Source organism: Bradysia coprophila (genome assembly GCF_014529535.1).
Source record: "Bradysia coprophila strain Holo2 chromosome X unlocalized genomic scaffold, BU_Bcop_v1 contig_130, whole genome shotgun sequence".
Lineage (NCBI taxonomy): Eukaryota > Metazoa > Arthropoda > Insecta > Diptera > Sciaridae > Bradysia > Bradysia coprophila.
In genome coordinates, this window is record NW_023503296.1 from 2,201,111 (window position 1) to 2,228,087 (window position 26,977).

Genomic DNA, 26,977 nt, shown 5'->3' on the forward strand with positions numbered 1-26,977 from the left:
TACGATCGCATTTTGAATGTGTATATATCGTCTGCACTCACCTATATGTTATTCGAGCATTCTTGCCAATATGATCTAATGTATTCCATTCAGGTGATGGTAAAATAACACCCGAAAATGACGTCTCTTCAATTAATTGCTCTGACACTGTAATTAAAATGCAAATATCAGGTATATGTAATGCAGTCAGGCAGAAAATGTACACAGAAGTGTATCTGGTCACATGTATAAGTGTAAGCATTCATTAAAAGTCATGATCATCAAGCGACTGAAAAAGCAAAGAGGCGCAAATTTCCTTTCCTCTAAAATAGCATGTTTTTCGATATCCATCCACCCACTCAATAACTTCCAATATATGTTAATTTCAACACTCAATTACACAAAATGTAAGAAAATTCTAATATAAAAACAGAGATTTGTTCGACAAGATAGAAATGCAAATGCCTGGTATTGGATCGGTTAATTGAAATAAAATATACACTAAAAGTGTATTTGGAAAATAACATTTATATGTATATCGGATGTGAGGTGTTTCTGTGGCTGAAAAATAAATAAAATAGTGAATTTATCCACACTCTACAAAGAAATTGTTTGTTTTTTTTCCTTCTGCTAGACTTTAAAATGAAACACACTTTCGATAATTGGCGAAGATACAACATGGTTAAATTTATAAAAACACGAAATTGGTTTCGTTTCGACTTCATTCTTTGCTCGTTTTTTTTTGTTTGTTTGTTAGCTCTACTCATTTGCTTTAGAAATATTTTCTTTTTGCTATTGGTGAGGAGGTTATGGCTGTTCGCAGTGTTACCCTTTAGCACCCACGATAAAATTTGCGACAATTACCTGGATATGAGGTGTTGTAGAAGTCCAATGCCTGAAGTATTAATGTAAACGATTTCTGTAAAAGAAAGATTTCCGGTTAGATTTGTCAGTACTAAAATTTTGTGAATCAATCTGCTAAATTTTGCAATAATAATTCGATTTTCCTAGGAAAATGGGTTTCTCTGTAAGATAATAAAAATAATACAAATTCCGAAGCCATACATTCTGTTAAAGCAAACTTAAGACTACAGTAATATCACTGAGAATCTGTACTGATAAATGCAGTTCGATAGAAAACGGTATGATGAAAAATAAGGAGTGTGTGCAAACAGGTCTAGGGATCCAGACGATGTTTTACTTAATGGTGGAGTTTGTTTATGTTATTCGTCAAAGAGAAAAATTTGATACGAAGGCGGAGCTTACTCTCCGTATCAACGAGTAGTGTAATCCACATTGAACGATCAACTCGTTCGGCTTTATATCGCGTATTTTCGGTTTCGTTTTTATTCTCATTCTTCTTCTATACATTCAAGTTCAACCTTGAACGGTGTGTATTATATTTGGTTTTGTTGTTTGTATATTTCATGGTGTGACGAGTGTAAAATTGTGTGCATCACAGGATTGAAACCACTCAATCACAGTATATATGGGTGAATTCGTATACCACGAGAATAACTTATGCGAAAATTATTCTCTCGGTATTCACACGTATACTGTAATTTCGTGGTTTCAATCCATGTGATGCAAATAACTATTGTTTATTCAACTAAGAGCAGTACATTAAGACTGAAGAGATGATAAATAGATTTATCTGCCTAGAACAATAATTTCCCACTAATCCGTCTAGAGCATTTTTGCTTATCTCGGTATATATGTTATCGGCAGTGTATGCACCTCTTGCGAAAATTGTTATGTGTGGTCATTACGATTCTCTCCTTCGGCTCGACAATGTCCACACATCTCGATAACAATGTACGCAAGGGGTGTATGATCTTATATTAAACTAATCCCTGACTAAAGTTCAGGTCGTACTGACCTCATCCAAGCCTTAATTTAATCGTTTGGGATCATTCACTAACGAACTCTTTAACGGTTTAGTTTTGAGATTCTCAACATGCGTAAGTGTATCAAAATCCATGGTAAATAGATTTTGGTTTTCCTTGTCGCGAAGCTTCGTTGATTTTCTAAGGATTTTCTTTACCGTTTTCCGTTTTCGCTTGGATTTGAAAATATTTCCATCAGATTTCAGTAACCTGTTATTCTTTCACGTGAGTTTGTCTTATCAAAATGGCTAGGGAAATCGATAATTGAAAATCCCGAATTTTTACTTACAAATTATGAAAGGGATTCGCAACCGCGGCAGAGTCTGCATTTTTACCAGATTTTAAATGTTTTCAATTTCAATTCAACACTCTGACGTTGTTATTTGTCTCACAAAAGACGATATTATGAGTATATTTATGTGGTTTACCACGTTATATGTTCACATATAAACTGACCCATATGTCCAAACTAGTTAAGTAAAGTTTCTAAAGAATTAAACAAAAGAAGTAACAGAGTTTAAGGATTAAAGCGATACGCTCGTCGCTTGTAAATGTGAACTGATTTTGCTAAAAAAATCCAATCCGAAAAAAATTACCGTCAGACGAGATTCGAAAACAGCTCGAAAATGTTTTTATTGTGTGTGTGGTTCTGTGCGAAATAAACCGCTATGGCTTGTAATATGCATTATACATTATAAGTATAATATTCAATATGGTTTCGCAAGTTTCATTTATATATGAACAAAAAAAGATCAACTTGATTCATAAAATATTATATTAATATTCCATTATTTAAATAAAATACAGTCAGTTCTGTATATATGTAGTTCGTTGCACCACTTTTTATTTATACTTTTCCATTATAAAAATATTTTATATTCAATCAACGCATTCTTTTATGATTTAATAGTTGAAAAAAAAATGATTATAACAATAAAAGCTCAACAGATGTTAAAATCGCCTAGAGCCATTCGTAAGCTAACTTCTGTGGACGTGAACTTATATGAATGGAAACGTTTGTCTGCGGTGTGTTTGTCTAGATTTTTTATTTTTATTTTGATGTAAGGCAGCGTGGTAATTTGACGGAATATAACAATTCCTGTTTATAAAGTTAAATATCTCACTCACGAAAAATGCTTTGAGCTATCGAACAAACGTTCATTAATTTATTCATCCATTATTTAGATTGTATAAAGGAATTTTTGTGGAATCAATCTCCTGATGCTGGCGTTACATTTATGAATTCGGTTGCAATTTATGGGTGAGAGTATTATAATTATTCGGATGCATTGCATAGCCACTGTAACTGTCTGGATTTTATTGTTTCTAAAATATAATCATTCGTTCGATTAAGTGTGTACGAATATATCGCGATACACTTGACAACAAACAAATAACAATAATAATTGCGACATTGCAAAAATATGCATCCAGAACCATATGTTTGCATTTAATTGAAAGCCTTAACATTCCAAACATGAATTCAATCGCAATAAATATCAATGTCACTAAATCAATGTTCTATAAACATATGTTCTTTATCCATTTTGAACATAAAACAAAAATCCCATAAAATATGTCTCCCCGTTCATTGATTTACATTCTCAAAATTTATTGTTCTATTGAAAATCGAAATATATTTTACGTGATATATCGGCAATATTAAAAATATTTCTAACTACGATGCATATTCCCATATTACGAGATTACAACCGAATGATTGACTTCCAACCAATAAATCGAAAACCAAAGTTCGATACATATTGGCACTTGGATCTACATGCCACACATGTAAATATAGCGTTTATAAAATAGTAATTCTTTTACAGTGGCGTGTCTTTTTCTTCCTTTATAAAACTACCGTTCTATTTGTACTCAATTGCTTCATGCATAAACCCATCGAATTTAAGACCTTATAAATATCAATAGGCTATAAAATCACAACAGATATCGCTCTCTGAGTTGTCAATTTGATATGCAAAATATATTATTGACAACTGAATAGCTGTATTTTACTGTAGCGATTCTTGTTCTATAATTTTCAGTAAGAAGGTAAGAAAAAAAATGAGTTGAGAATATTTGCGCTGCATTTATCGCTGTAGCTGTTATTGGCTGGTATGAATTTGTTACCTTTACCAATACATTAATTTGAAAAAGGAAAAAAAAAACTTTCGTGTTAACATGAACCGATCGTGGAGTTACAAAAATGAAGAGACTATTGGCACCGGGTGAGAATAGTCTCTTTATAATACTGTGGCTAATGGCAACGGGTGCCAATAGTCTTTTTATTAATACTGTGGCTAATGGCACCAGGTGCCAATAGTCTCTTTATTATACTAATGCTAATCGCACCCGCTGCCATTAGCCACAGTATTATAAAGAGACTATTGGCACCCGGTGCCTATAGCATATTCGTTACAAAAACACGTTTTAGCAGCGGCTAGTCATCTGTTAGCGACAACAATGACGACAAAAATTAACAATATGCTTTAGTTAGTGTTTCCTTATGTACCGAAATGCATGTTAAAACAATTGAAGTAAATGATTCTGTGTGGAACAATAGTCGACACTGTAAACAAAAGAAGTAACAGAATACATGCTTAATTCGAAATTACATAAAAAAAACTGAAAATTCTTCGAATTAGAAAGGCAATTCAGAACTTGGTAAGAAATTCTGCTAATGTGTTCAATCAGTAATCTGTTATTCTTTCACATGAGTTTGTCTCACCAAAATGACTAGGGAAATTCCGAATTTTTACTTACAAATTATGAAAATTATGAAAATTGGTGATACTGTCATTGAACGAGTCGGCAATAACGTGTACTTAGGTCACAAATTGAAGTTGGGTCTGGACAACCAAACTGCAGAAATAAAACGTACAATTGGTCTTGCATGGGCAGCGTTCGTAAAACTCAGGCTAATTTTCAAACGCAAAATGAACAATAATCTGAAACGTAAAGTGTTCGATACGTGTGTCCTTCCTGTGGTCACATATGGATCGGAAACGTTAACGTTAACAAAAGCTTCCGAAAATAAACTAAGAGTGGCACAAAAGAGCCATGGATCGGAGTATGCTTGGAATTACGCTCAGAGATAGAATGACAAATCAATGGATTCGACAACAAACAAAAGTTGTTATGTCATGGAAAGAATAGCATCTTTAAAATGGAGCTGGGCGGGACATATTGCAAGAAGGACGGACGAACGTTGGACCAAATAGATCATGAACTGGAGACCACTTAAAACAAGACCTAGAGGTAGACCACCAGAAGGATGGAACAATAGTATAAAGCGAATTGCAGGCGCAAATTGGCAACAAATGGCAACGGATCGTTTGGAATGGTAGAGAATTGGGGAGGCCTACGTCAAGCAGAGGATAGAAACAGGCTGAAAAAAAGGAGAAGATTTTTGAAAGGGATTTGCAACCGCGGCAGAGTCTGCATTCTTACCAGATTTTAAATGTTTTCAGTTTTAATTCAACACTCTGACGTTGTAATTTGTCTCACAAAATACGAGAATACAAATACGACAAATGCTAATAGCTCGTCTCATATTCTCATCATCTATCTCGTTGTACACACTCATTATTACTTATTTTTCAATTTAATATTCATTTTAAATTTCCAATTGCGTTTCGTTCTTGAATAATTTTACCGACTCCTATATAGACAGCATAAAGCATACGGCGGAAAAAAAAACATATGCTTCCTAGCTACTTACCTTTTACTCACTTTGATTTCTTTCTGTATAATTTCTGATGCAACTTCAAAGATTTTGTTCTTTATTTTAACATAAAATAAATTATACATTTTGTATACACGCAGTACATGAGCTGATCTTGCGTGGTATATTAAATTAATTTCATGTTATCACGAATATGCATAAGTTTTATTAAGTACTCGGTCGGTTGGTCGATTTGGTCGGTACGAATAACTCAACACAACATCGTTGTTCTTCTCGTTTTTTTTGTACTTCACAAATGGTAGACTTAGTTTTGTAAAATTATTAGTTTGTAATTATAAAACAAGGAATTATTTAACGGAATACTCTCACAGTTTTTTGCGTTTTATTTTAAGATCCTTTATTCTCGAGTCATCCAGATCTGAGTCTCTTTTTTGTGTAGTTAATATTTTTCTGCAGTTTAATCGCATGCATTGCATCAGGAACCATAAGGAAGAATAAAAATATTTTCAAATATAATTTCATTAGCCGAAGCATGATGATAGCGGATGTGGTATAGGTAATAAAACCTTTGTGAATAATATTCAATTTTAGCGTATTGTAAAACATTGTTCAATACATTGCAGAACATTCGAACTTCCAGTTTAATGAGCAACAAATTCATCAAGTAATCATCACATCATTATAATAAATTAGGTACCTGCTTTAATGTGAATTATTATAAGTCTATTAAGCTTTGTTCTCACTAAGTTAACACAAAATTATACCAACGCTCAAAGAGCATTATTAAATTTTAATTGCATTCGCCAGCGTTACGGTCAATGTGAATTTAACAAATCACCCATTAGATAATTGTTAATTAACTGTACAATTTAATCAATTTGATGAAAATTAACTCGAATTAGGTTTTTATTTAACTTTAATTATATGTATTTAGAGGTGTATGGTAAGGTGTTGAAAAATCTATCCACTTTTAACCAATAGAAATGAACTTTCTGATGAATTTTTTTTTTCGTCTTCTTTTTTCAGTTAAGGTACTGCTTTTAATTTAATCTTTTTAATTTGCATAAACAAACGGTTTTGAATAAGTTTTCTTCGTCTATATTCTGCTCTTCGTAGGTAGAAGTGGAATCGAATGATTAAATGAAGAATGAGGTATGCACAATTCGATAGAAATATAATTTTCTTTTGTGAGAATTGGAACAAAAGTTTTTTTTTTCAATAAAAATAAATTATAGGAGAACTTTTATGAGACACAACCAGACGTTGGGGAATGGGGTGTGGACATTATTGTTACACTTTTTCGTTTCGGTGTCAAGTGGTTTGCCTCGGTTTTCGAGTGCCAAGTGGGGAATGGGGGCCGAATATTGACAGTTCATGGTAACAATCCTATCTCTAATGTTTCAAAAAATTATCATACAGTAAAGGGCAATCAATTTTCAAGCTAAGTTTGCTTCAGCTGTACACCCAAGCGCGTGGTAGTACTAGAATAGTATAAACATACATAGCCAGCTTGGTTTTGTAAATTTATTTACCGAATTTACTGAAATTTACCAAAATTTACCGAAAATTCAACGAATTTGAGTTTAGATAATTTCAGCAAATAGACGGTTTGCGCAAATGACGTATAAGTTATAAGTCAACTTAAGTGTCCATTCCACTCAACAGCAAAAATTGAAAATATTCAAGTTTGTCTCTCACACGGAGTACTTTTATGGTAAGAGGAAAGGCATTATAAGTTGGAACTTATAAGTTAAATCTTCATACAAGAAGCTCTGCAATGTTACTTATAATTTCCAACTATTAAGTTGACTTATAAACTTTTCGTCAATTGCTGTCTAATGTTCGGTAAATTTTGGTAAATTCGGTAAATAAATTTACCAATAATAGGCCCTCAGTGGGAATCAGTTGAATCACTGAATCGGCTCAAATTTGATTGTCATTTCTTGTATATGTTTACTAGAATTGAATACAGGAAGCTGAGGGCACAACAATATTCAACATATTTTTTATATGTAGTTAGGACATTCAGTTCGACGTCCTACAATCAGCTACAAAGATAAGAGCTAGTAGAAGTTGAAATTTAGGGATCAGGTCATAATACCCATAATATTGTGATGCTTAGAAGTATCAGAAGTTCTAATATGTAAACGTGCAGCAAATTTAAAAAAAACCATGCACAAAATATCGATAAGCTACGTATACCTGATCTCAACAATCCCATATGCCACACAATACGAAAAACTATAAATTTATTCATAATTTTATAACCATAACAAATGAGTCATTTCGGTTCTCTTTTTTTTCTAAATCATTTTTACATAACGACCTGTTCGCTGGATCTGCGAATGAAGTTCATTAAAAATTTAAATGGTGAGAATTTCTGTGCTTTATCCGTGTTATTGGGCTCTGGCGTGATGTGTACGTGAACACGTATACTATGTGAATATTCTACAAATCAACATTTTTATTATCATTATGAAATATGGCACAATGGCTTTCAGAAATCATCAAAAATGTTAAATTGTCAAAAAATAACACGAGTATTGATTGTGCTGGAGGTCCTCGTTCGATTTAATGGCAATATTGGAACCATGTTATCCAACATCCGTAATGTAAGCCGGCAGCGGTGCCAGCCGATCTACCATAATTTACTCCTAAACATGATTGAACGTGTACGAGTACGTTACACACACTGTAGCTGTTTAAGAATTTGCATACGAGCCATGCCAAAAGTGATTTGCTCTAACAAACAAAATCTTTTTTTTTTTGTATTTGCCAATTTTGCATGAGAAAAACCTGTCATTAGAGTGGAACTCTATTATTTATTTTATCTTTTTTTGATAAAGATTGTTGACATTCACGTTGACACGGTCAATTATACTCATTTTAATTTTATGTTGTACGTATTATTATACACAACAACTGATCATGCACAATTTTCCCAATATTTATATTTTATTGAAAAATTTGTATCACATTATTTTGTCTTTTGTTTATTGACAATAGTTTTGATTTATAGCAAAGAAAATAAATTATAATTGGTTGTACGCTGCCTTGTTCTGTTCGATCGATTGTATATGTGTATAAATCAAATTGTGCATTTTGCAGCTCTTTTACCGATATATCGGGTGGCATTGTGTTTATAACAAGGTGATGGCATTAATCGGTTATCGATGGGTATATAAAGGAGTTAGAGTACACTTTGTTCGATCGGTGTGTTTTACAAGACAACAATCGGAAAACCGAACTAATAACTGCGCATAGCTACTGCATTATAATGATTATACCACACTTGGTATTTCAACTTGATATGCATAACGATATATGTTATATGTTATGGGTTATATGGGTGTCAAGCGATTTTCATTGTTAAATTAGCGTTTGGAAGACATTATGCTGTATGTACGTTACATGCAACAAGATGACTGGACAATTACTATTTGTATTATAAATGGAATTTTTTGTTGTTGTTGTTGTTGTTGTTGTTTCGCAACTTATATGGAAATGCAATTCAAGATAATAGTCAATTTCTGTGACACAATAAAGTACTTCGCATTGCAGAAACAAGAAAAACCATTCGGTTCTGATATGTAATTAACAATACGGCAAAGCAAACGCAACAAAAAATCAACTTTCGGCTTTCAACGGGCGAAAGTGAAGAACTCAGCATCGGATAAAAGTTTTGATCAAATTGTATTGTGAAAATGGTCTCAATTGCACATTTCTTCGCTGAATGACATGGGTCACATAACATTAAAACGATTGTAACTTCTGCGTACATACACACACATCCTCCATAAATTGGTTTCGATTGCGATTTCTGTTTGATATATGAAAAAGGAATGACTGAAAAAAATCTTTTTTTTTACTATACAAAGACGTTCATCAGTAGTCGTTATACAGCCGCAACGAAACGTATTCACAATCAATTAATAAATCGTCAATTTGTTTACAATAGACCATAATTTGCAACTAAATTGTTGCTTCCGGACGTATCTTCGTACAATCATGAAATTGATAGTACAGCACAAATTTTATGAATGAAAACGATGAAAACACATGATCTCATGGAACGATGCTATGACTCGACCAAATCATGATACAATTTTTTTTGTTGAAAAAAAAAAATTCTTCATCTTCTTCTCGTCTCTCCACATCACATTTATATGTATCTGGTACGGTTGATTTCGTTCTTTCTATTTTCATGAATACTTAAATTACTTTTGTTGGATGTTATACGCAGAAAAATGCACATCAAATCAATTTGAAATATCATCCAGCACACGAAATTAATTACATTTTACTTTGAAATAAAATTAGATATTCAAATTGTAACGTTGACGTGAACGTTGAATGGGTTCTCGTCATTTTGAATAAATGATTTTTTTTTCCTTCTGGTTTGGTGAAATTGATTTTTACTGATTGATTGGATGTATGAGGGTTGAAATTTAAAAAATTTACCGTGAAAAAAAGGGTTTAAAAAATACTGCGGTCTCTAATAGTTATTTTTTAACCATGAAATTATTAAATTGTTCGGCGAACAATAGATTGATTTGTTGTTTATTAATTTGTGCTTCCAGGACTGATTGAATCTGATATACTGCTTTGCTCACGTAAAAAATCCCACTTTCGTTTGCAAGTTGTTACTGTTGTTCTCTCCTCTCCTTATTGGTTTCTCTGATTTATCTCATTTTCCATTTGCATACGAAATGAGAGAAATCAGAGAAAGCAAGAAGGACGACGTAGATACAACAAAGGGATTTTTTACGCGTGCAAAACGGTAACGTTTTAAGAAAGCTAATTTAAAACCGATTTATCAAGCTGGCTAGACTCATTATACATTCCAAGTTTTGGAAACCTATGGACATATTCGGAACAATAGTGTTCAAAATTCTCATTTGTTTATTTCTGTCAGCGGATCATTGTCTTGTGGCCCAGTAATATTAACAAAAGGAAGATGTATTGCAATTTCCTAATGAATGATGGTATTAAAATTTGCGACTAATGGAGAAATCGTAGAGAAGAAGAAAGGGTTTAGCTCACATACCTTCACTCTGGAAAATTTCCGAAAAATTCCGATTTCCGATTCAAAGATAACACAGAAACGCGTTAGTGTTGTGCGGAATAATAATACAAAAACTCGAAATAAGTGTTGCATTTAGGAACAAATTATTTACTGATCAACGATGGGTAAATATTTATTATTTATTGCTATAAGAACAAAGTTTACCTCTTGCTTAAGACACTTTCGGCTCGGAACAAATCTCGGCGAAAGTACCCAAAATCTATCGTACAGAACTTTTACCTAAAACGATTCTGATACCCGTAAGAACCGCCAACTTAGAGAAAATCACCATTTGCTGGGAACTAAAATTATAATTTTACAAATTGCTGTCATAAGTTCACGGTTGATTGCAATTCCAATAAATTTCATTTAATATTCTAGATAAATATTAAGAAACGCTGTCTTGGTATACCCAAAAACGTTAAAATCTAAGTGGCAAGGTAGTGTATTCACCCTACAATTCCTTCATGTCATTTGTTTACTCAAATTATTAATCAAATTTGTATTCCGAAGTCATTTTACAAGCAACCCCTCGAACAAAATTGTCAACACAAAACTGAGACTGAAAAATTCCATTATACAGCTTTGATATATGCATTTAAATAACTCGCATCCATTAAATGCATATACGTATTATTTACATGTGTTCTTGCACTTGACATTTATTTATTGTATTTACTCGCTGAGGTATAACCAATTTATTATCTTTTTAGTGACTGTGGGTACCCAAGATCTTGAACGACCACATCCATGTAAAGTGTGTTGTTACTCGGTTAGATTTGTAGCATTTTTTTTCGTTGTTGTTAGTTGTTGTTGTTATTGTGAAAAAAATATTATATTTTAAATGATCATTTTTTGAATATTTACATAAAACAATGATAGCTAACATAATAAAATGGACTATAAGGAAGGTATACGTTTTGGCTTACTATATTTTATAAGATAAAGCTGATGCCAACCATTTATTTGACCTCTTCCGTCTATATTTATAAATATTTTAGGAAATATAAAAGAAAATCATTTTAATAGAAAAATCTGAAATTCGAATTTCGTGATTCGGACTTTTGTATTATACTGTAGTACTGTGTGTGCTGTGCAGAGCCCATTCCCCCTGTGTTAAATGCTTATAACCATCTGTAAGCATGAAATTAAAAATAAAAATAAATCTTTATTTGGTTTACTGGATATATATACTGGAGGCTCACGACTTGTACGTAAGAAATATTAAATTATATATATTCATGAAAGGAAAATACATTTTAATACTACTATATTCAATGTTAAAATAGCCATAAAGACAACGATTAATATATTAACTGGTATATAATGGTTTATTCAATTTTCTTGTCAGGTAATTCAGCAAAAAAATATGTTTGTCTATATTTCTGTATAATATTCGTTCGTAAACATATACAATTACTCTTCATATTTTTGTTGTTGTTGTTATCGTTACTCTTTTTTTAAATTGCATATTGTGTGGTAAATTGGCGTTTTTATTGAATTTATTATCACTCGAATCTCGGATTGCCCTCTCTCATCTGCTCGCTAAATTAAAGTTTCTTCAGACATTAGGTTATAGGTGCTGTTGTAGATATGATTCTGTCTGTCATTACAAAATTCATATTATTTACCATATATACCAAAAATCGATCGAGTTAGATACCTGAAACCGGAAACCCGGTGATTTAAAAAAATCGAATTATTTAACGAGATATAAATTCACTAAAAGCAAGGCAGAACTTAGGGAGGTCACGCTGATGATGATGTCCGGCCGACGCATTACATTTAATGATAATATGATGCCGGATTCCTATACAAAAAAAAAGATCTGTCGTGATGATATCATCAGAAATATTGTCTTCCCGCGCACATAATAAAATGGCGATCCGCGTGATCTGATCAACTTTCAGCAAAACTACATTCGAGCCATTTTTCTTCCTACAAAATTACATCCAAATTTACTTATCAAGCAATCCATGGCTTGTCCCGCGACTAATGAAACTTCAAACCAAAATTGTTCAAAATCTATCAGATTTTTCTTAAATGAACTTTGCTCTAAAAAAAGTTCTATGAATTTCAAGCTAATTAAAACGAAATTTCGATCATCACAGGACAGGCCATGGAATTCGCATTATGTTGCGTATCAAATAATAAATAAATTATGAAAACCATTCACTCAAATCTAGTACTTCGAGATCAATACATATTAAGTGGTTATGGTAACCATACAGTTACCTGTAGTAACCTGTAAACCATTGGAGGTCAATACATTTTAAGTGGTTATGGTAACCATTGGAGCTCATGTAAATTATGATAAACCACTCTATACAAGAAATTCAATTAAAAGGCGGCCCGTGTGCCCTCCCCAAGTTTACAGCCTTGAATATTCGTGGGTTAAAGAATTAGAAAAACGAATCGAATCCGAATTATATTTCCAATGTATTTTTTGTTGGTTGTAACAAGAATATCAACCCACACATTTTCTAAAATCGACGACAGATTCTCTCCCTTCTACTTATTTTAATCGTCCAGCTCCAGCTAAACGTGCAGCTATAAACAAATCGACTAGAGTCGAACAAGGGCGTAAGTCTCTTTATATTGAGTTAATGGGCTTATTAAAGATGACAAAATGAAACATGACAATCACACACAACTACATACCAAATATAATACCAAATTTATACCTGGCAGAAAGCAACAACTTTTAATCATTCGGCTTGTATTCATCCAAATATCAATAAATTGTGATTTCTTTATGCACTGTTGACGTATAAATTATGAGAAGAAAAAAAACAGCCGAGCCACAAACGACCATTCACATTTAAGTGTAATAAAATAAAATAGTATAATGTGAACATAAAAATCATAAATCTTTTCATTAAAAATAATATTAAGGAGGTAAAAATAAAGAAAAAAAAAAAATTAAATGAAATGTTTAAGACAAACAATTTTTTTGTCGTTCATGCATCCACTTGACCATACCTGTTCATTGATATTTGATATGGTTATAATGGTATACTAGTTTTTGTTTTTGGAATTTTATTCGATTTCTTCAAAAAACAAAAAGACGAAGATGAAGAAGAAGAAAAAAAATCAATATCAACCAGCCATAAATCTTTGGACTCGGAATTGTTGTGATGATATTGATGACGGTGTATAAAATTTTATTTGGTAAAAGAAACCAATCGCTAATAAAACGATTCACCCACGACATTATTTCAGAACAGGAAAAAAAAACTGGACAAATCCCAGAGAGATTGAGTGAACTAAACGATTTTACTGATAAAACAGAAGATTAGTTCAATAAAATGTTTAATATTTGAATAAAAATGAATCGAATAAATGAATCGAATAAATGAATCGTTTTTGGCGTTATTGAGTCTTCAGACAATGTTGACGGACGAAAATTTATTGCTGATTGAATAGCTTTGCGCGATCATTGTAACTGTTTCGTTGCTGGAACAGTTTCTTTATATATAATGAAACCTTCATTGGTTCGTTTAAGTACTAAAATGTATAATTCCAATTATAATTTACAGCCGTATTCGCCTCATATGTATATATATAGACGCGAATATGGTACTGCACTCACAGATTGTCTATCAACACTAAAAAGTACAGCTCATCGCCTAACCATTCATATATCCACCATACATATCCGTTTGCTATTCCCATTTTATCTCGGCAAACACCAGTGCACATAAATCAACGATGCAACACGTTGTATACATCGTATAATAATATACTAAAAACTTAATTAATGAAATGCCAATGTCACCACGGGACATTTGACAGTTCATAACACATCTGCAACACGTATTGAACTCTCATAAAATATTAAAACGGAAAACTTGTTGCAGAGCCACCGCACAGGTCGGCATATTACTTTTCGAACAGAATTTAAAAAAAATAAATAATAACAACACAACGACAACACATATTGGAAAATTGTAATAAAACGAAAGATATGTAAAATTAAATTATTAATGCTGGGAGAAACGTTGTTGGTCTATGTTTTCTGTGACATGAATGAGACTGAGACAACGATTCAATATTTTATCTATTATAATACCTATCACATTTCACATTCACACCACTATTTTCAATATTATAAATTATGAATTATGATTATTGAAGTTAATTGAATTAAATGGTGAATCGAAGCATTTTGTGAATTTAATTTATGACGAGAATTAATTTCTGTTACACTTTTGTGGTTATACAAACAGTGGAACATAAATGGATACGGGCTAGCAATTCCCACAACGTTCGTAAAACGGAAAGTCGGTGGTAGGGAAAACTAGTCTTACACATTGAACGTCGCCCCATAACTACACGGATTTATAAGATTTTCTATCGTTATGTGGACTTGAGGTGAAACTATTGATGCAATAATAAGTAGAGCGGAACATTGTGTCCTTTCAGCATAATATTTATCATCTCACGTATACACAATCTATCTATATGAAGAACTACCGCCACAAAGAACGAGAGAAAAAAATAAGTGAACAAAATAAAAACCTAGAAGTGCCTTAATGCACTTCGAAATTAATCGATTCGATTTGAATACACTTTTTCATAGATGCACTCAAATACACAACTTGGGTGGTGCAGAACGTTCACATTTTATAGGAACATCTTTGAATACAAAAAAAGTAACGATTGAATGAATATACTCTGTTTGTACGAATAAATATCAAAGGATTTTTAAGACATGAGTAAATAATTATGTAAATAAAATGACTTCGTACATGACATGGAATCAGTCCAACTCATACTAGTTGAGGGTTCACTTCTGTTTTTATTTTATTTTTTTACTTTTTTTTTTTACTTTAGGAAATTCCTTTCAGAGTTTTGGTTTTGTTTGATCAGGTTTAACTGTTGGGCGGGGTCTCTAAATTGCAACATGACTTTGTATAATCCACTTACAATATGTGAGAATCACAGTTCGTAAAATGTCCTCAGTGTATCAACAATCAAAAAAAAAAAAACTTAGGAAAATTCCGCGGTCAATTGAATAACTCACCATCGGTTAGGTATATACAACAAGTGATTACATCAGTTTTTACACAGATTCGCCTCCATTATTTCTTATTTTCTTCCCATTCTGTTAACCGCAAATAGATGGTGCGTACAAAAGATCATCGTTTTAAGTATTCCGCTTCAATTATTTTTAAACATAATCAAGAAACTATAGCAATTCAATACACGTCTATTCGATGTTTAACGATGTTGTCGATCAATAAATTAATATTGAAAACATGAAACATAAATTTCGTTTATATTTGAATTTATGCAAATAACATTCCGTCTATATAATATGCAACAGTTTTACATTTTATACATTTATAAGCCCAATACCATCCTGAACCACACACATATGATAAATTAATAATTTTCGATTCGGTTTCGAGAAAAAAAAAACATATTTTATTTGCTGACTATTTTGGTGTAATACATCACCGTATATGATCACATTTCTGACGTTAATGGTGTAAGGAGAATGTACACAATAACCAAAAAATTGATTTGTTGAAACGATTTCGTATTGAAATTTATACTTGATTTATTGTTGGGAGTATACAGTAAAATTATACGATTAACATTTTCTCTCTCTCATAATAACAAAAACAGTTAAACTAATTGAGAAATCTTTTTTTTTTCTTCGAACTTTAACTTTGTTTCGAATATTTCCGTATCACGATTCATCGTTTGGTATCCAGTGAAAATTACCCTGCTACTTCATATATGAAGTGAAGTGGTGTGTAATGATGATTTACAACATTTCTCCTTCTAATCTACCGAGGGAACATCCATAAATCTCGTCCATTGTTCGAGGTCGGTTTTTTTAAAACATTTTTGCCCTTGTTCTAACATTATTGCTGTTTTTCTAGTACTTGCAACAAATGGCCACCTCTAATGTTAGTTGCTATATCCTTTTCCTCCCACCCAGAATTCGCGGTGTGATTTTCGCCGATTCCTGAAAAAGTCCCATATCGTTATGAGTCAGAAGTCTTACAAAGGTTCTTTTAGCAAATCGTATCGATGTTCTTTCGTTTTAAAAGGGACTTGCATGTTATTTCGGATTTCATGTTTAGGGTGTGGAGAATGTACCACCTACTTTGAATAAGGTAGGAGCCTTCGGCTGCATGTTTGCAGTGCTATGGTACAGGACACAAGAAAATTAGAACCAAACTTTATTTCAATCTTTACAAAGAATAAATTGTCTCAAACATGATAGAGTAGGAAGTGAAAGCATTACAGTACCACGGTCTAACATTGTAGTTTAAATGATCCTTCGCATTATGATATATTGCTTAACGATTCATCACGAGCCTCTTATAAGGTTAATAAAGGGAGCTAAGTAGACTAGACGTTTCAGGGCATACTTACGATGTAAATATTTTAGCGAGGTAAGTGAGACAAGCGAATTTCTTTCTTTATGTTTTCACTATCTTTTGTAGATTGTTCCCTCCGTCCAAATTTTGAATATGAACTCTATTTCTATAAGAAATTTGTGTAGGGAACTGTCGATGTAAATTGCACGTTGTATGATTCAGATCCAAGCTAAGTTGTCGAATATTGATTTCTTGTGCATAAGAAATATAAAATGTAATGTGAAACGGCACTAACTAAACAATTGGCAACATTTCGATGTAAAATGGTCGATTCCGGTCAATTCATTTTTTTTAAAATATTCAATTGCCAATTATACAAGGTTCTCTGTTTGATTTTTGACTATAATCGGTCAATTACAAACGTTAATACAACATCACCAGATGTATTAATTCATTTAAGAACTTTTGTAAAAGGCACATAATTTTTACACCGACAATGCCGTGTATTCAAGTCAGCATTCATGTGTTCATATATAATTTACCGACTTTGTGTACAAAAATTCAATGTTTTATTGACATATTTTATTTCGTTAATTATTTTTGATTAACGAACGGTACTGTATGAGTGAATTGACCATTCAATAATGCAACATACCAATTTATAGTTTAGATTTTGATAGACAGTATTTTGACAGTTGAAATAAAATAAAATTTAATTCAAATTAATGATATACTTGAGTGTGTAGCGTACTATTGTACTGTTCACAAAACATAATATGACAGTTCGGAACAATTTTTAACGTTTCGAAAACAGGTCCGAACTGGTCAGCGAGACAGCGAGTAATTCTAAAAAGTCTAAAAAAGTTCCGAAAATTTCGGGGAAAAACCGGAATTTTTAGAATTTTTCAGATTTTTCAGAATTAAAGTTCTCAAACCTACAAATCGTACATTACGCACGTACTTTTCATTTCAGCAAATGGGGAAGAGGTTGTAGCCCAACCCGAAGGATAAGACTGTACCTCCACTCCTCACTAATAAAAACCACGTACTTGCTTTACATGATTAAGCAATCTATATTAGATTCTTTGCGCAAATGACGTTAGATTTATAAGTCAACTTATAAGTTGGAAATTCTAAGTAACGTTCCAGAACTTCTTGCATGATGATATTACTTATAATTTCCAACTTATGAGTTGACTTATAAATTATAAGTCATTTGCGCAAATTGTCTATTTCATATAAGCAAAAGTATATTTTCTAGCTAGTATGTAAAAATGAATCCGACTAAAAATTAAAAAAGAAAAGAAGTTCAGCACGTCGAGCTAAAATTAAATCAAGGTAAAGTGTATCGCATAAAATCATAAAATAATTACAATTGAGAGATTGTGTATCCGATTTGTAATAATAAAATTTCATAAATCGTAACGCTTTTAATGCAGACTTTATGCATATAAATATCTTGGCTACTGGTTAGGAAACAAAAACTTTTTTCAACTCAATATTTTATTAAACTTTTATTCAATGTAAATATAATAATTTCTAACAACGCATTTAGTATCTGCAAGTTGAAAGAAAAAATTATATGTTATCTGCTTATGCAGCAGAGCACACAACTTGCCAATAAAAATAATGTATTCAATACCAATAAAATCCTTATTATTATGTATCAGTTAAATCTCTAATTTTTATTGTAGTTTATGCCTGTTGACATTTCGTATAATATCGAATACCATTCCAGTGTGCATAACATTATATTATGAGATCGGATTAGTCTTACACGCTATAAGGAATGAAAGGTTTTTTTTTCTCTCGTTTGTGAACTCTTCGTCGACTCCTTACAGTGTTTATGTGCATGGCTGAAGAACGAGGAAATAAAGTGATTCGATTATTCGATAATTTTTTTTTTTACTTCTTTCAAGTTTTAAATGTTATCTCGATTGAGATAACGCACTCTCGTTCGGAAAGTAATAAAAAATAAAATAAAAACAAATCTTAGAATATTATACTAAACTGTGCATGTGATTCTTAAATTATGTAATCCGATCTGAATATGTCGCCATTCATTTCTTAATAAAAGTGGCTGTTTTGTATGCGAGTGGAAACTTACGTATTATTGCCTACAGACAAAAAAAAAGAAGATTTTAACTGCACTAATGTGACTACATCACTGACGGTTGATGGAACAAACATTGTAGCATAAATTCGTCTGGTTAAATCCATTCCAGTTTCATTTGATCAATTAAAAATGGATTGCCTCGGATGGGGTCGTTCGCGCTAATTTAGAGAATAGTTGACACCTCCTCCACCCTCGCCTCGTCACGAAGAAAGAGCAAGAATGGTAATTGTTACCATTAAAGTTCGTTCTTGTTTTGTTAAAATTTATTCTCCGCCCTACTTCCAATAAATGATGGCCTTCGGTAAGTATAGTCTTATATAAAAAATGAATGTTAAAACAAGTGAAGTAAAAGATTTTTCATCAAAACATTAATTGTGGTACTGTGAATAACAGAAGTATCTTGCCCCAAAGATTCGGTGTGGAGCACTGCGCCGTTCAGCCGATGGACAGTTGGCGGCTAAAACGTAGCCGACACCCTTCGGCGGCCGGCTAGTATGATATTTTCGGCGGCTAGCCGGCTCAGCCGGCTGAATAACAAAATTTAAAGTTTAAATAAATAAATAAATAAATATTCGGAATTTTTGTTAGGCACGCGATCGCCAGCTGAAATGAAATTAATCTAGGTCCTCTTTTGTTAAACACATTTTGTGTGGAATGATTTGGAATCTACAATGAGTCCCAAATCAAAATACCTGACGATATTCACTTTTGTACTACTGTATTGTTACAATCGAATCAAATATCATAGAAATACGCAAGTCAGAAGTCAGTTACAGAGATATTTGTTTCATATGAATTAGGCGAAACCGCTTCTATTCAAAAATGGAATCAAACATTCAACAAAGGCTTTAGCTGTTTAAGCTGATCTCACTCGTACTACAACTACAACACGCGCACGTTTTACCATTTCACATGTAGTACATTCATGACTTTATTGTACTGCGCTCTACCTCTAAGCCAACGAAAAAAATTGCTGCAAAATTCTTCCAAACTGTATTAAAACCAAAACTTTCGCAATCCATCTTCCGCCGCCGATTTTTAACACGGCTGAGGCGGCTGAGAGGGGTATCGGCGGCGGTTCCGGCTGATGTGATTTTTCGGTGGCGGCCTCGGCGTGGCTGAACGGCGCAGTGCTCTAATTCGGTGTTTCTTTAACATGACTAGAAAATCCTACAACATAAATCAACTTAATCCTCGTAGTCGAGGGAAATCCTTAGAAAAAAAATCTTTGGAAATCAAAGCGAATCCTCGAAATTTAAGAATAAAATCATAGAAAATCCTGAGAAAATTCTTTGTCAACAAAATTTAAAAATCCACCGCTCAATTTTGCCTACTAATATTATTTACTTGATACTATTGTTCTCGATGTGTTAGATAAATGCAGTGCAGGGTAATAGATCCAAATCTTGTGCTTCAAAGTTTAAGAAACAGAAGTGAATGTGCGTAGAGCTTGTGGAATTCATTAAAAAGAAACAACGTTTTGTTAGCGCTGTTAGTTTCACTCGATTTTTCTATTGAAAATCTGTCGAATTCTTTAAAATCTTACTCTCGCAATTCAATTCCTAAATAGACTAGGATTACATCATCGCCTAAAAATGTATCTCACCACAATCAAGCGAAATTTGTCACCAATTTTGTGTTATTTTCTCACACCTGAGTTACTTTTGTAGCGAAACCATTTATTTTATATCGATGAAAAACACTTTTTATTTTCAGCGAAAACGAAGCAAAATGAAAAAAAAAAATCACGAAATAATTACAAACTCAAAAACTACACACATTAAATCTAAAGAATGTTTTTCATTTAGTTCTCTGATTTGTATTTGTACTTCTTTTTTTGATATACAATAAAATGGAAATGGAATTAAATCCATTTACTATGCGGTTTGGTGGTGCTATCTGTGCCAATCAGTGTGCGAAACGAAAACAAAGAGCAAATTAACGTGCAACTATGTGCAATATACACTATATGTATTTATAGCGTTTACAACAATTGAAACTGTTGTCGAATAACGAAAAATCCCTTTTATTTAAAGCGAAAAACGTGCTTTATTGAAATATACATACAAATTTGTGATCTCTCTTATATTGTTTTTATTTTTTTCGTGTATCTATACTATATTCACTCTTACTCCGAATTGAACCTGGCCATAAGAATGGGTTCGAATGTAATATGGTGAGGTACTCGATATGCAATGCATGTGTTTCTACCTTGTTATTAAAATATACACGTTGATTGTAGTTAAGAAGTATGTTTTGCGGATGGCTACAAACGCTATATTCATTGTGTAATTATTGTATTTTGTCCCATCTAGATTAATAACGACAAAAGACATAAACTCTCTTTTAAAGGAGGATGTATTCATTAAACGTATTTATTGGTTATCACATTCATAAAGCGAAGTGAGTTCGGTTTTGTTGTTTTTGTTTATAAAATAAAATGTAAGAAGAATACGGAAAAACCGACATTAAGCTGGGGATATTTAAATATTGAGAATTTATAGAACGCAGAAATCGTTTCATTTGTTAAAGTTTGATAATGCAGCTCTGGGCCGATCAACTATTTCGTAAAAATTCGAAATATAATGAGCATCAAATGCAACTTCTAAATGCTAATGCTTCAAGTACTAAAACGTGAGAGAACAATTATATATTCCAAAGACAAGACAAGCAACCAGCTAACAAAACTCAGAATTGTTCACAGTCTGTCCGACTTTTCTTAGAACATCTTCTGGATTCTTCTGAATTCGGTCAACTAGTGGATCAGACATAGTTCCATGAGAGTCCTCTTGAAGCTTATATGTTGGTTAGATTGAAGTACTAGATTTATACTTAACACTCAAATATTTTACGTGTTATTCACATATATCTAGTACTTCGATCAATACATATGAAGTGGTTTGCTGTGTTGTATAGTACTCTGTCGGATTTCGTTCGTTAGATTCGTAAGATACACACCTCATTATGTATAAACAATTTGCCACTTCATACAATAGGATGTGGCTAATGCTGGCTTATAAATTTAAAAACAAGATTCATAATGAACTTATAAAAAGAAATAGCTCGATAAACTATGGTGATGTGTTCGCTACACATGCAATTAGATAGGCTTACTAGGCCTCTACATCATCCTGTTAGGAAAGATCACTACCATTATTAGAAATATAAATCCATTACTGCATGCACTCATTGAAATGTAGAAAAATTCTTGGTATCAATTTAGAAAATGACTACCCCGGCAACAAATATTCTGCTAGAAATTTAAAAAAATAAAATCCGAAGATAATTGTTTCGTGACAACAATGGTACATGTAAGGGAAAGACAAATTTTCACGAAAAATGTTTTACATTTTAAATTATTTTAAATGGTTTCTATGTATCTCTATCTCTGTGTTTATGCACCACGTATACATTGGATATTATTGATCGCAAGCAAATCTCTTCCAGGTTAAAAACTATGAGACTTCTGCATGCACCAAATGGTAAGTTATTTGTGTACAGTTTTCGAATTACCATTTCATTTTGGATGTGAATTATTTTAAATAAATGTTAAATTTACAATGTTTCTTCGGTTTAAAACAATTACAATCAAACATAAGAAACATGCCACAACCGCTTTAAATTGAATTATAACTCATATGGTTTACATTTTGGTATGTTTTTTTTTCGTCTTTCAATTCAGTAGAACTGTATACATAACTAAGTTCAATTTGTAATGAAACAATTTGTTGTCGGTTGGAAATTTCACTATTCCTTCCAATTCCATACATGTTCAATGAGTGTGCATACGATGATATTTTGATTTGTTTTGTTTTTTTTTTGTAAAATTTCATAATGCTTCATTACCCAGACTTCTAATTTTAAAATTCGTGTTTAATTTCCAATAAAAGTATTGTTCATTATGCCACGGTTAGTCTATCGAAAGGTGATCTTTTAACCACAATCAAATGGAATTATATTAGTTTTCATAAATAATAATTATGAAATTTTTCAGCTGAAACTCAACCAAAATTCGAAGTGAAAAAAAATAATCATTTTTATGGAACACATAAAACCACCGAGCGAATGTATTAAAAATATACACAAAATAATGATCGAACAATGAATATTTATTTATCGAGATTACGATCAGTGAGGTTTTTTATTTGATTGGAAAACGAAAACACAAGTTTGAGATGGAAAAAAAAATTATCGGAAAAAATATAATTACAGCACGTGGAATGGAGATTGATGAAAGTCGCGCCATCATCAATAAACACAAAAAAATCGTTGTTCGAAATCAAAATGACGAAGAGAATTTTCTGTTGAATATAATGAATCTTATGTTTTGAGTATATTTAAGAAGAATTATTTTATTTGGCTTGACCTACCAGGCTACAATGTTTTGAATACAAGTATAGACATTCATAAAATAGCCGGCTGTGATTATTCGTACAATTTTTTTCTTCTTCGTCATTTTTTCTGTTGATGAATACGAATAGAAGAAAACAGTTACTTTCGGCGTTTTGAATTCTATTCCCTGTCATACATCCATTCAAAAATAAGTTCACTCATTTCAACAAAGAAAATGCTTCACAAATAAACAGTGTGACACGTTAAACGCGGCCAGATCGAACCGTGTCCCAGAATCCATAAATAATGCTAATATTCTCTTATTAGCGACACCAGATAAAAGAACATTAAAACTACTAAATCCAACACTTGTTTTTAGGATAAAGCAAAACGAGATCAGTCATGCTGGCACTCAGATTATGAACCATTTCGTGTGAACTGGGATTTACGTGTAAAAGAGAAATAAATTGTCGATTGCAACGGAAAAAAAAAATTACGAGCATTTGCGTGTCGCCTACATGTGAGCCTGTTTTTAAAAACGTTATTAAGATCTTAATTTGATCTTCTATTCCATAAAACTGGATAATGAGATAATAATAAAAATGTTCAACAAAGAGCTGTACATGCGATCCGAATTCGTTCTTTTTTTTTTGATAATTTCGATAACAATTTAGCAAAAAAATTAAAGTCATAATAGAATGGGTAATCGGGAGAATTTGGAGAGGGGACGCGAATATATTGTAATAGTAAGAAGACGGTTTCGAGAGACTTCTGTAAAAATGTACTCAGATATGAGGCTTTTTGGATCCTCCCCCTTTACACTAAGCTCTTGGTACAATGTACTTCCCTTATGTGTGTAAAGTCTCGTCCGAGAAATTTAAGCCATCTATGTATGCTGTGTCATAGGGCCTATTATAGGTACAATTGTTCATCGAATTATAGTTATTTATACTACAAGAACTGTAAAGGGTATTTTATGTTCGAGAAATGGTAAATGGTTCGAGGCGAAGCCGATGACCTATTTGCCATTTTGAGACAACAATGAAGTACTGAATTTTGCCGAAAAACCGAATTTATTCAATAAATTTGGGTAAACTTTTGTAAATTTCAGTATTCAGTATAATCGGATATCGAGACCGACGACGACACAAATATACGTTTAGCAATAGCCAAAGTGATCATAGAAAAATGTATGATGAAATCATTGAAGTATAAGATTTTCTGTTGAAAATAATTAGATAAAGAAGTGATGGACCCGATAGTCTCATTTGAGATAAATATGTTTACCATCCGTGAGCCACATCGTTAAGTTTTCTTAACTGCATCAATGTAATACTTCGAATACCAACACTGCTATTTACTCTCATATTTGTTCATTCAATCACTTAATGCTTTTAAAAGCAAAGTGAAATATGTGAAGAACACTGACACATCAACTTATAGCACACAAATATTTGCTGTTGATTTTTTTCCTTAGTCTTTCGGTTTGCATAACAGCAACTTTTGACTGTGTATTATATTGGACAATATTAAAAAATCAAACATGGGACACCTCATCTACCGTGCCGACGATCACTCAGTACACTTTTATGCGTAATTAATTTTCTATGTCTTTCAAATACGATTTTATCCGTAATTTCTTTTTTATGTTTGGTGTCCATAGAGTCAAACATTGTTTTTTTTTTTAAATGGGCAGTGCGATAACAAGACAAGAATTCGACTTCTCAGGTACATAATAGCTATCTAGTTCCGGTGCTTTTGCGTTGTAGCCTACTAGTTTGCTGTATGTTTTTTTTGCGATTCGAAATGACGTACAATTATAACATACAACTATTAGTTGGGGGACAGTACATATAATATCAAAATTCGATCAATCTGTACAAGACACAACGGCGTAGTCCATTTTTTTTTTGTAATTTGCATAAAAACAGTGCGTTCGTAGATTTTTGATAGAAAAATGCAAGTAACATGATCCGATATATTCAACAAAATTTAAATCTGACAAAACCTGATTGATAGCTTACAGACAAGGTATCAAATTAATTGATCAATTCACGCATGTTGCTCCATATTTGGTGTAGTTGACTGAATCACGTGTGGTAACATTTAGATGTGTATACCAACATGCCTTGGTTTCAGGGAGTTGATAAAATAAGTTTCACTAACTCTTTCATACTGTGGTGTTGTTACAGTACGGTGAAGAATTGCAAATTGTATGGCAACGATCGAGACATATGCTTGAATATTATTATTATAACGACTTTTTATTATATTTTATTTCAACGTAAAATGTTTATGTGCCGCATATATTGCGTTTGATTGATTCAAATTAAACAATCATTGAAAATATTTTTAATGTATCGACAACATGTTGCACGTTTACAGAATTGTTACGTAACTGTTCAATGTGATATTACATATTATAATGAGATGTCCTGTATAATAAGATCAACAAGTAGAGAAAAAGAAAGAAAAAAAAAAACAGAGAAAATGTAGACCGTTCAGATATGTAACTTCCAACATCAATTCAATCATTAAGTTCGTAATTTTATGTTGCATTGACAACATCTTGACGTAGCATATAGACACAATATAAATAAATAAATAAAAAGTCAACTTACCGTCCAACGAAACGTAAATGGTAAAACCATTGAACCCACTTCCGGATCCGTTAGCACAAAACTGGAACCACCTATAACTTTACTGCTACTATTTCCGAACGAACAGCCACTTAAAATGCCCGCCTGATTCGGTGTGCTTTGATATTCTTTCAAACACAGTCGAAATGCCGTCGAACATGGTGGACATCCAGTGGTTTTAGTACTTCTCATCGATAATGGAACACCGCAACAGTAACCCGATAGCAGATGACTGTTCGTATTCGATATTTCCAATATTTGAAGCTCGAAGTTGCCGGATGCACAAACCTGTATAAAGGAAAAAGAATATGAACAAAACAATCCGAGAATGTCATGAAAAAAGTCTATGAATAAGTTTTAGTAAAATATCGCTACAGTTTTGAACCTCGCCGAAAAAATCGACGAAATGGGAAGAATCGCCAAAAAAAAAACAAAATAACAAGAAACATCAAGAAAAAATTAAGAAACGCCGGAGAATAACGTAGATGCTATTGGCAGGCCATTTCACCAGCAAATAGTCTTTGTAAAAAGAAAAATAGTAGTGGCAGGCGCCTGCCAATAGCCTGTTTAAAAGAGAAAACACTATTCACTAGTGGCAAGTTCGCCTGCCAGTAGCGTTTTGTAAGGGAGATGCTATTGGCAGACGCCTGGCAATAGCATCTTTAGTAATAATTTGGCTATTGGCAGGCGCCTGCGAATAGTCACTACGGGAAAATAATATCAATTTCTTTTTGGTGATTCCTCTCATTTTGGTGATGTTTCTTGGCTATTTTTTTAATCATTTTGGCGATTTGCAATTGGCCTTTTTAAATCGTCAAAATGATAGAAACTGCCAAGAAATTTCACCGAAATGAGAAAAATGGTCAGAAATCCTAACTCTTTCCAAATTTAGTTTTTCTTGGCGACCTGTCTCATTTTGGCGATTTGACTTTGGCTT

At 32.5% G+C, this 26,977-nt stretch overlaps 1 protein-coding gene across 1 annotated transcript in view; it reads right to left on the reverse strand.

Moving 5' to 3' along the window:
* LOC119067919 (protein serrate) overlaps nucleotides 1-26,977 on the reverse strand; it is a 72,296-nt gene that overhangs the window by 33,424 nt on the left and 11,895 nt on the right. Inside the window, exons 2-4 of the mRNA XM_037171221.1 lie at nucleotides 26,023-26,328; nucleotides 844-898; nucleotides 42-147 (exon numbers count right to left, since the gene is read on the reverse strand). Coding sequence (XP_037027116.1) covers nucleotides 42-147; nucleotides 844-898; nucleotides 26,023-26,328 — 467 coding nt within the window. The remainder of the gene's footprint in view (nucleotides 1-41; nucleotides 148-843; nucleotides 899-26,022; nucleotides 26,329-26,977) is intronic.